Source organism: Micromesistius poutassou (genome assembly GCF_964030765.1).
Source record: "Micromesistius poutassou genome assembly, chromosome: 8".
NCBI lineage: Eukaryota > Metazoa > Chordata > Actinopteri > Gadiformes > Gadidae > Micromesistius > Micromesistius poutassou.
Window position 1 is genome coordinate 12,436,495 of NC_140278.1, and position 12,018 is coordinate 12,448,512.

Here is a 12,018-nt window from a genome sequence, read left to right on the forward strand (position 1 = left end):
AGGAAGGCCTCTCTGCGCACTCAAGCATGCGCACTCGTCATCCACTAAGCTCACTAGCGTCCACCTCTGGTTGGGATGCATACTGCAATCATATACCGTTCCATCCCCACCGTAAAAAGTTGGTACAATAAATTCCCAAATGTTTCAAAGTGAATATATTATTTTGCGCTATTAATATTGGTAGGCTGAACATGTTACTTTTCCCTTCCAAGAAGGTACACATTAGAACTGCTGTCTGGAATTGAGTGGGTGTGTAGATTTTTCTGACAGCAGCAATAACTGTTCTGGACACCGAAGGCGTCTTGATTAGCATGGAGTCCGCAGTCCGACACAAGACATATTTGACTTTCCAAAATTGGATAAGGTGAACTCTGGTTTCCTGAACTTGGGTGTCTCCTTCATGGAAGTCTTGGAAAAATGCAGCCGATGGGATATGTTTACAGTTCAGTGGGTCTGGGGTTCATTGTTTCCAACACAATGCTTGGTCTGAGTGGAGCCAACCCTAGAGATCAAACAGCAGGATTGATTTTTGCCCCTATGGCTGGCCATAGGCCAGTCTGCCTGATGTTATCACCGCCTGCCATAGGTCTTAATCAGCAACTATGCAGAGGAAGACGTCTGTCCATGCAACTAATCAGTTGTCAATTTTAAGCTTAACAACAAATTGAACCTGTGGTTTTATGTATTTTATTAAAAAGTTGTATGATACATTTGAACTAAAAACAAGAGCTTACATCTGAATATTTTTGCAGGGTATTTGAAGAGCATACAGTTATTGTCCAGCAACTCTCAAAACCCCTTTAGATTCCTAGACTAAATTAGCTACACACACACACACACACACACACACACACACACACACACACACACACACACACACACACACACACGTATGAAACCTGCTGGCACTGTGTGATGCCATGAGCAAAGTGTAATAAATTGGGCCCTGATTATTTGTGGCAGAAAGAGAAAGAGGGGTGAGAGGTGGGACATGGCTTATCTTCATATCTCTTGACCCCTTTGATACTATTGTTACAATGACATGGACTGAGAAGGCCTACTCAAAAGAGAAAGATAATTCTGGTAACATAGAAATATATATTTTAATATATTATCTGGCTTATCGCATTATTTGACCCTGAAGTTCCTTCCTTTATTATTTGCTAGTAAAATATATATGGCATCTAACTATTAAAAAATATAATATAGTTTGTTTTTCTTAAATATCTTTTAAGACCCCGGAGGTTAACCTTTAAAGGAATTTACATTTGCACAATCATTGAACTTAGACGGCCAATGGCTTTCTCTAACCCTGCTTAGCATTCACCTCAGAACTCAGGAAAGATGTGTTTGGACTTCTTTCTACTTAGCAACATTCTCTTACAAAAGAGGTACAAGAACCAGGTTTTTAAACGCACACTGCATTACAACAAGCACAATACTAAGCCCTGTTACATAATGCCCATTAGCATAGACCAAATCTATGAATCTTATCTCATTCATCATTAAGGTTGTTTTTTTAAATTAACTAGAAAACAGGAACAAAGGATGTTCCGTGCCTGGTGTTATCTTTGTATGACATGATTCTGAGTGTGTAGATTCTTTGTAAGCTTCTAAGTACGCCTGTCCATGGCCTTTGGTCCTATAAACTGTATCTGCAGACCTCGCTGAGGCACAGGGTTGATGTAATCTCTTGGCAATTCTTGCAGATGAGAATTCAATGCAGCCACTGAGCCCTTTTTCCTCCCAGTGGGCCACACACGTCTGGGCCGCCCGTACCCGGCGGCTGCTGGAGTTGTTATTATGATCTAAACAATGAAAATTAAACATTGGGGTTTGCCGGCATGCCAGTTCAGATGTTATGTGTGATTAGACTTGCATATACGTAACATTTACAGAAAACACGGAACAGCTTTTGTGTTGTGGTCTACAAAGACTTCCCATCTTAAGAGGTTACAAAGGACCATATGCAGCACTTGTATGAGTGAGGCAAACATCGCTATTGTGTAGGACTATTTTGTGCTTTGCATTGTGGAGTTGCTTCAGCTCTGAACCCTCCTTTACTGATGTCAACAGTAATGTACAATTGGTATGTCTTACAAATGAACAGCACCCACAAACCAACAGAATATTGAATATGTGTGTAGCTTGTAAAATGGATGGTTCCTGTTAACTGTACCTATAAAAAGAGTCACATATTCAAAAACTTTTTATTTAAAAAAAGTTGCAAAGCAACTCTGTTGTACTTACATTTCTCAGCTTTTGCTTGTCTCTCTTCAAATATGCTTAAAAATATGATTTGTTTGATGACTGTGTTTATTAAATAATAATAATGATATACCCAGTGTCATGCTATCCATAGTCTAAAGTTAAGTGTATCAAACATATTGAATTCCATTTAATTTATGGAACTGCACTACATTTATACAGAATCTTAGTAGTGTCTTGTTTAAAACAAAAACTGTAATTAATTGTCTGAATTAACCAGTAACTCTTATTTTTTGGTTAATCCATTGGAATTATAATGTGTTCAAGTCATTGCAAATTTCGAAAAGACCTGTGTTGTGCTTTCTGTAAAAGTAGACTATATTTTATTTATAGATTATATTTTGGATTAGGCCTTGACTTCTTAAAGGACATGTAGGCTATTCATTTTCCAATGAAGAAGCCTAGCTAAAGATGTTGTCACTTTTTTCATTCCAGAGCCAGCTTGGAGACTTGCCTGAATACTTTCTGTCTGTTTAAACAGTAGCTCAGCCCTGCCAGCCACCGTCACGCGCTGTGTTGTAAAAGGAGAGAGAAAAAAACTTCTGTGGTGTTGCCGCCTTCAGGGGCCGACTAATATCTTCACCATTTCAAAACAAGGGCAAAGGACGGAGGAATCCAGTGGAGCTTGAATCTGAAGACAAATGTATATCGCTTACTCTCCAGTGAGGAAGATTGGGAAGATGCCGAATGCAGCCGCAGAAAATTAATTATCTGGATACTACTGGACAATGTTCTGACATTGTTAACTAGCCAGAGGAAATTAAATAAGGAGACAATTCAGGTATTTAGTTGAACATTATACTGAACTAGTTAATGCATTTAATTTAATAACATTAATGAATGCAGAAAATGTAATGTCATGTAATTATTTTTTGAATACTAATATTAGAAAAGTTTATTTATTTCCTCTTCATAATACATTTTCAAGATTGATAAGCAAGTAGAAGAAGAAAGAAGAAATACACGTGTTTAGTTATCTGACGTCCTCTTTTAAGTGTATGCTAAGTTCATAACCTTTTTTTAACACCTAGTCACAGCCCAACAAAAATACATGTATGAAGATGTATTTGACTATATTATTATTTATCATTACAATTAATTAATAACACGTTTTTATTCATAATATTATTATAATTTGTGTGATTATAATTTGTGTTATGTTCATGGATATTATGATATTTTGTTCAGTTAGTTTACCTTCATTAGTATTTGTGTTATGGTTAATAGAAGGAAAAGCAAACTAAAGGCTCGACAGCTCTGACAGCCTTAAGCCCCACCCACCGAGCCTCCCTCGACCTCCAAGGCATATTTGATAGAGAGGATCCAGAATTGCAGCAATATTCCGGTCTAGAGCAACGCTAATGCCGGTCTCACTTCCTATGAGCTGTGTCCATCAGTTAACAGTCCCTAGATCGAGAAGAATAAAAAATATGACAATAATGAAACAAAACCAACCACAAGAACGACAAGGGGATTATGGAGAAGGGACGAATCCTTTAATAAAGCAATGTCCGAAACATGTTAAAGTAACGGATATCTATCTATCTATATCAGAAATCCCGCCCTCTTTCCCGACTCTCGCAGCAAGTAACTGAAAGTCCCGCCCTCTATCTCTCTCGGTCATAACGCTTATTCGGAGCATCCGGTTCAAGGCGTTCCGCCTTGAGACAAGAACGCCTGGGTACAACGTTTACGCCTCCGGTGATTTCATACATCCATGGTGACCGTCCATAGCTGGTTTAAAAAGCAGTCGAAGTAGCTCATTTTCGCCGCGATCCACGACGTGTATGGCAATAATTATTTCATTCTTTAGTAGCCCCACTACTCTTTAAAAATTCCGCCCAAAAAGAAAAAGGGATCCATCCCCAGCTTTGGGCTTTCTGCACACGTAAGTAACGTTAGACGCCGTTAGCTCTAGTTGTCCTCCGTTAGCATGTTGTTGATATGAAACTGGCTTCGGCTGGTTTGATGGCTAGTAGGGTGCATGGCATCCAACGTGCGGACATGGTTATATATATTCAATACATATACATGTTGATCGATGCTGAAAACTATCGCCTCCAGGTCCAATGAGATGTGTATAAATACAAAGGCCGTGGTGACGCTCGGCAGGCTGCATAGTTGTAGTTTCACGGTTTATAATGTGAACCTCATCTTAATGGGCGAAATCTAAGTTACGAACTCACGTTTAACTCACTCACCGCACCATTTAAAATTAAATGGCTGTAGATATCTATCGCGTTACTGGATTGAAATACGTGTTGCATGGCTGTTTTCGCGTTACTGGATTGATATACGTGTTGCATGGATGTTAATCGCGTTACTGGATTGATATACGTGTTGCATGGATGTTTTTAATTAACAGGTGAAACTGGGCTACTTTTATTCACCCCGTAGGACTAACAAGGATTAACCTGTTCAATTCGTCTAACATATTTGGTATAACTCTCGGTCCAGTCATTAGATAGTTTACCACCAACATGTGCATATATCATCTTTCAAAATAAGTGTGCTTTATATAGCCCTAAACTCTGGGTTTGTTTACAGGCTTACAACTACCCAGAAGGCTTAGGGAAGGCTCTCTACCGAGAGCCGTTTGACTTCAACGCCGAGCCTCCTTGGGATCCCAGCTGATAGTGGATGAGCGCCATCACCGGACTCCTCCATGTATGTATCTCATATTATGTAGGCCTAATGCTTCTTACAAAACTCAAAATGTGTTGGTATGTTCTATGTTATGTATGTGTCGATATGGTTTCATGTGAAACCATATATTTCATTCTTAAATGTTGGAGGAGTTAATGAGTTAATATCAAATGTGATTAATTATACGTGCATTTTCCGACCCAAAAATGTTATTTTCGGTTGAATATTGTGTCCTTTTTTGTGTTTTTTTTTCCTCTGTCGTCAGTCATATTTAAACAAAAAAATAGTAATTAATCTCAACTACTTCTAAATAATTTATTACTTGATTACTTTTAGGACAGTCGTCATCATAGCTTTCATTCAACATGCTTGTGGGTATTTCCTCCTAATCAGACATCAGACATGATGTTACGGCTTTTTTTACACTTTCAATAGTTGGGTTCCCATCTTGGTTCTATTGAATACCCAGTCAGACAACTAGTTTCTTCGCACTAACCCTACAGCCACACACAGATCCCTAGAAATCTACACAGTCACTTCACATCTGTTCCTGAGTGGACAGCTCTGTCCTGCTGACGCACTGTTTAACATTATCGACGCTGCCATCTGACGCTGAGGCCGCCTCCATTGTACCTTGGTTAATGCCATCAAAAGCAGCCTTTTACGGGTCACCAGCACAGGGATTATGGGTGATTGTGTGGGGTAATTGGTGGTAAAATAAACGAACTCTGTGCCCCAGACTCTGTGTTTTCCTGGTGGCCATTCGGATGAATGAGCCTCCTCCACACAGTACAAGCGCTAATACCGCTGGGTCCATTTTGTGCTCCGATTGGCTACTCGCTGAAAAATGGCTTGTCTCGCTCACATTCTTGTCCACCAAAGAAACAATTCAAATAAAAGTTTGAAACACCCATGCTGATATTAACCGTCCTGATCTTGGAAATATTTATCGTGCTATTGATGGGGTTAGTAAGACTATTGTCTTACTTTTATTTTATTTTTTTACAGTTGTTTGCATCTAGCACCCTAAGGGCTGAAGAAGGGCCAAACCAGAAAGACCTGGACCTCTCCGTATCACACATGTTTGTTGGACTAGCGGAGGTCATTTGACAAGATGAAAGGACTATTTGATGAACCGCAGTACTCCATCGACCTGCTGGATGGAGGCACGCTCCTCCACCATGTTGTCGACAACCACATCTCTGAGCAGACCCTGGTAATGCACCTGGAACAATGTGGAGTGCTTGTAATCAAAATGCATTTCCTACTACGTCGACACAACAACATATTTCAGAAACGGGATTTGTGTTTCGCTAGTACTTAAATTAATGTAACTCTCATGTATACTTCCCCTGTATACCCTCGTCGAGTATATTTCCTTGATATCACTGACTAGAATTGGCTAATACTGCATTTCATTTTCATTGGTCCCTTAGGCTGACAAGAATGCGTTTTTTGTGGCCGATCTGGGAGTCGTAATGCGGCAGCATGTTCGCTGGCGAACCTGTGTGCCCCAGATTCGGCCCTACTACGCTGTCCGATGCAACAGCAGCCCGGCACTCATCGAAGTCCTTGCCGCCCTTGGAACAGGATTCATGTGCACAAACAAGGTAACCTAGTTGTGGGAGTGCTCGTCTTACTTATGTTCTATCTGGATCCCAGTCTGTGTTTGGCTGTTGGCTGTATACAAAGGGTTGAAATGTGTCGAGAGAACCCGTGGGGGATTTATAAATGAATCATACCAGAGCAGTCAGGGTTTGTCAGCAAACGCCTTTGATATATTTTACGCCTGGAATAAACCATTTGGGCCAGCTGCCAAAATCACTTGATTGCAACACCTATTCATTCAAAACGGTGCAGCATTTTTGGCTACACTTCCAAGTACACAAGTTTCCTTGTGTTTTTATCTTCGTATCGTACTATGATCATGTTATGCAATGGACCGCCCACCTGTGCTCTCACGGGTTCCTGCTGCCAGGTCTCCCTACTACGTCGCCATAGTAACACGTACGTCCCGTCGTGTTTGTCTACCCCTGGGGGTTTGTTTCAGGCCGAGCTGGAGATGGTGCAGAGCCATGGCGTTCCATCGGAAGACATCATCTACAGTGGCGGTTGCAAACAGCTCTCCCACATCAAGTACGCCGCCAAAAGCAGCGTGGACCTCCTTGTGTGTGATAACGAGGCGGAGCTACGCAAGATCGCCCGCTGTCACCCACGTGCCAAGTAAGTGCCTTCTAAAAGACCCGAAAGATCGGCTTGTAACGATCAGCACACATCATGTACAGTATGTGTTAGAGTTGACGTGTCCATTATGGTAAACCTCACTCCTCCACTCAGTCCGTTACATATCGTTATTGTCTGTTTTGCTAAATGAATGGTGATGATGTTGTTTACAATTCTACTAGCAATATAAAAACGCCAGTATGCTTTGAGGATTCAGAAGCTCTGTTGGCATAATGAAAACCCTTATTTTTCCCTAAACCAACACCCACTGAGATTCTGAGAAGGAAATGCTGGCATCCGTTAATAATTTGTCCATCTGCGCGGTTGATCATGCTCACCGGATATAAACCAGAACATTGTTTGCTGTTGCAGATGTTCTGAGAACTGTTTTTTCGTGGTGCATTTTTCCTGGTAAAAAGTTAAAAATATCAGCCCATTAAATACAAGCCGAGTTGACTCAGGGTTCTGGCTTTTTTTTGTGTCCATAGTCATTTTTTTAAAACTCAATTTAACCATATTTTTGGTATATTAATTTTCAAAATAGTATATTGATTTAGTATTATTTTTTCCAAAGGCTGCTGCTGCAGGTGTGGACGGAGGCGTCCGGCAGAGGGGAGGAGATGAGCGTAAAGCTGGGCTGTTCCCTGAAGGATTGCAGACGCCTGCTGGAGAGGGCCAAGGAGCTGGGTGTCCAGGTGGTGGGAGTCAGGTAAGACCTGCCCAAGACACATGGACAGGGAACTGGACAAATAAAAACCCCAGTGCTTCAAGTAAGTAGAACCTGGCCCCTGACATGGTTCATTACTACCTAGTTCAGTTAAGTACTGAACCATAAGTAAAAGCTGTGTTTGTTCTTCCTGCTCGCCATAGCTTTTTAATGCTCCTCAGTTAGTTTTGACTATGAAAGTACTGTTACTAAGTAATGTGACTTACACCTAGTATCCCTGACCTCTTTAACAGGTTCAACATCTCCGGCTGTGATAACGAGCAGGCATATGTTAACGCCATTTCTGACGCCCGGTGTGTGTTTGACATGGCGGTGAGTTTTCAAAAACTGTTTTTTGTATTGGTATTTATTTTTTATGTTGAACATCATGTAAAAATGTGTACTTATTTGTATTGAATTATTTTAATATTTAGTCATATTAGTATTTTCCTCAAGGTCATATGGCTTTTTTTTTGTTCATGGTGTTTATCCCATTCCCCCAGGAGGATATGGGGTTCACTATGAACATCGTGGATATTGGAGACGGGATCAGTGGCTCAGAGACCCAGCTCAAACAGGTGTGTGTGTGTGTGTGTGTGTGTGTGTGTGTGTGTGTGTGTGTGTGTGTGTGTGTGTGTGTGTGTGTGTGTGTGTGTGTGTGTGTGTGTGTGTGTGTGTGTGTGTGTGTGTGAACTGATATAAAAGCAAAGTAGCCCCAATGAAAAGGCGATCAAATGAAAAAGGTATTTATCGGGGTGCTTTTCATGCAAAACAGCTGTCATCAGCAGCAGATACATTAGAGGTAGGATTTAAATTAGGATAATTACACATTGAGTAATTTAGGAGAGAGCTAAACTAAATCTGTATGGTAAATTTTTTTTTTCATGTTTCAATAATCGTGTGTAAATAATAGTTCATTCATATTGCATGCGTACAAATATAATTACATGACAGACATGTAATGCATCAATGCAACTTCCCTGAATCATATACATGTATTTCTCTCTGCTTCAGATCAACAGGGCTGTGATGTCTGTGGTCGACTTGTACTTCCCTCCTTCCACTGCGGTCTCCATCGTGGCTGAGCTTGGCGGCTACCTGGTGGCCCATGCCTTCACATTGGCTGTCAACGTCATCTCCAAGGGTGTGGTAGCACGTGATCTGCAGGAACACCACCGACGTCAGTAATGACTCGTTCTGCTCTGAGATTCTTTGAGAAGAATGAACCCAAAACTAAATTGAAGACCCCTGGATGAATCCAATATTAAGCAATTTAAAGGCAATCAAATTCTGCTTGGGTCAAGTCAAAGAAAACCAGTTAAACATATATAGCTTAAGTACAGTATATATCCGCCCCAATATACAACAAATTACTTCCTATTAAAGCTAGGATAGGCAATTGATTTTAGAAACTTTTTTTTTTCTATTTGTTGAAATTCTCTTAACATCCCTACAGAAATCCATAATAAAAATTATCTGTGGTTGTCACAGGCCGGTAATAAGCCCGTCGAATAATTTCATTTGGCCCACATGAATTGATTGGATAGCCTTCCTGTCTGACTTTCTACTTACCTAGATATCTGCTTGCACTTTGCCGTCATGCACTCATTGCACATGACCGGAGTCTTCCTCAAGGCTAGGCAGACCTATTGCTAAAGCTAGCGAGCAAGTCGGCCAGAAGAGAGGGGTGTGATTTTTATGGTTGGATACTATAGCTTAAATATAGCTTACTCTAGCTTGTTTCTCCAAATTGCCTCCACTAGCTTCAACCACCTGTCTTTGTGCCCTCTTGCCACAGACGAGCCGTCTGCCAATGACGAGCCAGAGTTTCAGTACTACATCAACGAGGGCGTGTACGGATCCTTCTCCTGCAAACTCACTGACTCCGTGATCCCCGTGCCGTCGGTTCACAAGGTGAGTGGAGGAAATTACCTCCCTAGTGAGGGAAGATGGAACTTTTCAAGGTCTATGTATCTGGATGGTGCAGAGGAGAGGAGGTCACGGTGCGTCACTTGAAGGCAACTGCCCAAGCTGTGTGTATCCTGCAAAAATACCACAGTCAATAATATTGTAGTACTTCATTGATTACCAGGGAGACCTGGTGCAAACGGCACTAGGAGTGTTCAGAGAGCTGACGCCTAGATGACATATCTAACATAGCCCCGTCTTGGATTAGATGATGAACGCAGTATGAATAATAATGACAAAGAAAAATTATTTACATAGAAGATTAAAATGGAAAACAAATGGGGGCAGTGGAAGTAGAAAAAAATGGAGATTTGAAAGTAATCCCCAGCAACCTTGGTAGGAAAAAAAAACATTTTCCCACCCGACAGCGCCTCTGAGTCCTCACTCTACCCCGTTTCTCTCTGTGGGTCTGTGTGCTGCCATTTGTCCTTGCTATAGCAATCAAAGTACCTTCTCTTTTTGGTCATCCCAGAGCATTGCCCCAGACGAGCCGGTGTTCAGCTGCAGCCTGTGGGGTCCATCCGGGGACGACATGGACCAGGTTGTGGAGCAGTGTGCGCTGCCTGAGCTCCACACAGGAGACTGGCTGGTGTTCGCCAATGCCGGGAGCTTCAGTCTTGGCCGGCCGATGGGGGGAGATGGGGCCTACACGCCCGCTCCCCCAGTCCACTATGTCATCTCCACCAGAGACTGGTACGAGTTCCAACATTAAAGGAGAACAAAACACTAAAACAACTTATTTTAAATGAAAAGTGAAAGACATCGAAATACACACAGATTAGAGCGTTTTCTGACTGTTGCGAGTGGAGAAAACAGAACGGCAATTAGGCACCCGACCCTTAAATGGAAAAAAAAAGTAACTACAATAGTGGGCTAAATAGTAACTAAATAGTGGGCTGGGACAAGCTCAAATGGGGTGTTTCGTTTCATAGAAAAATCAGCAAGTGGTTATTCCTTTTTTGTTGTAGCACTGTATTAAATTGTAACCTCACATTGTTTTGTTTCCATCTCAGGTTTGAGATGCAGGATACTGGCGTCACGCAAGAGATCAACCTCAAGAACTTCTCTCTGGTCCCTTATTTCTTCAAATCCTGCCAATCAGGGGCTGCCTTCTCTGTCCCAGCTTAGTGATTATTCTGGTATACATTTTGGAAGGACTTGGATGGACAGTGTGGCTGGAACCAGGTTTGTTATAGTTTGCAAACCCAAATGTACACTACAGTATGTCGGATAATTATGCAACAAAATGGATGAGTCAAAAAGTTAACAGAAAACTTAGTGTATCCTGTTGTATTAGTGTGTACAATTGATTTAAATTTGTTTGCAAGATTTATCTCCAGTGATTGTACTACATGCATTCAATTGTGTATTTATATTTATGTGTATTTATAATTTAAGGGGTTGTATATTTGTTTATTTTGTCTAAAAGCCTGATTCCAGTATTGCATCTTTGCTTAGTTTAGCACTCAGTAATTTCACATCAGGGCTTACGGCATGACACGGCTGCACAGATCAACATGCATTTCATTTCTTCCCACTCTTGGTTGCAGTATGCAGTAAACTGTATCCAATTGTGCCTCAATGGTGAAACATTGTGTAGAATGAGTGCGTTATCCAGCATGAGAGCAGTCTCTAGGGGATGGCTATATACTGCTTGCTGCTCATTTCTGGGCTAGAAGCGAGAAGGCTCACTGCTTGGTGTGCACCAATCGACTGGTGGGTTTCAGTGTGGTAACCCGCCGCAGTGTGGAGTGCGGCGTGCTGTCTTGGCGAGCTACCAGACTATCGGAGGACCGGGCTGGTAATTGCTGTACCTTGACCTGGGAAAACAATGTTTTTTTTGTTATATTTTTTAAGACGAAAGAATGTGCTAAAGGTGGCACAGAGGATGTGAAAAGAGGCCTAAAAAATGCTGATTATTGAAGGAAAGGGATGCTTTGTAGAAGGAATATTTTATCTTCCTATAACTCTTACAAGCTGTGTGTGCCATGTTTAATATTTATAATGTGCTGCTGGTTGAGCGTTCTTCTTCATTTTTCAATGACAATTCTTTGGCTTTACCAGTATACTTAGTTTTAACATGTTTATCTTTTGTCAACGGGCTGACAACCCAAAGAATAATATGCGTTGTTAACATGTAGCTGTGTGTGTCCAAGTTATCAGATCATTATTGTTATTATTAAAAACCTCACTGGGTTGATTATCAA

The 12,018-nt window shown here is 41.2% G+C and overlaps 1 protein-coding gene across 2 annotated transcripts; it reads left to right on the forward strand.

Annotated features, from left to right (window-relative positions):
• The first annotated feature begins 3,979 nt into the window (after positions 1-3,979).
• Positions 3,980-12,018, forward strand: LOC311352078 (antizyme inhibitor 1-like). Of its 2 annotated transcripts, none has more exons than XM_084472276.1 (12): positions 3,980-4,156; positions 4,816-4,935; positions 5,923-6,130; positions 6,351-6,524; positions 6,965-7,137; positions 7,712-7,846; positions 8,098-8,176; positions 8,347-8,421; positions 8,858-9,023; positions 9,642-9,757; positions 10,284-10,504; positions 10,825-12,018. In XM_084472276.1, the coding sequence occupies exons 3-12, from the start codon at positions 6,029-6,031 to the stop codon at positions 10,937-10,939; spliced, it is 1,356 nt and encodes a 451-aa protein (XP_084328402.1). In that variant the 5' UTR covers positions 3,980-4,156; positions 4,816-4,935; positions 5,923-6,028; the 3' UTR covers positions 10,940-12,018. The 2 variants fall into 2 exon arrangements, with proteins under 2 accessions (XP_084328402.1, XP_084328403.1); XM_084472277.1 differs by having other exon boundaries at positions 8,858-8,987.

Excerpts from the sequence above, each read along its gene's own strand:
- LOC311352078 (XM_084472276.1), top strand. The coding sequence starts at position 6,029 with ATGAAAGGACTATTTGATGAACCGCAGTACTCCATCGACCTGCTGGAT. Across the intron at positions 6,525-6,964 it reads GATTCATGTGCACAAACAAG|GCCGAGCTGGAGATGGTGCA; the intron begins GTAACCTAGTTG and ends GGTTTGTTTCAG. Across the intron at positions 9,024-9,641 it reads TCTGCAGGAACACCACCGAC|ACGAGCCGTCTGCCAATGAC; the intron begins GTCAGTAATGAC and ends CTCTTGCCACAG.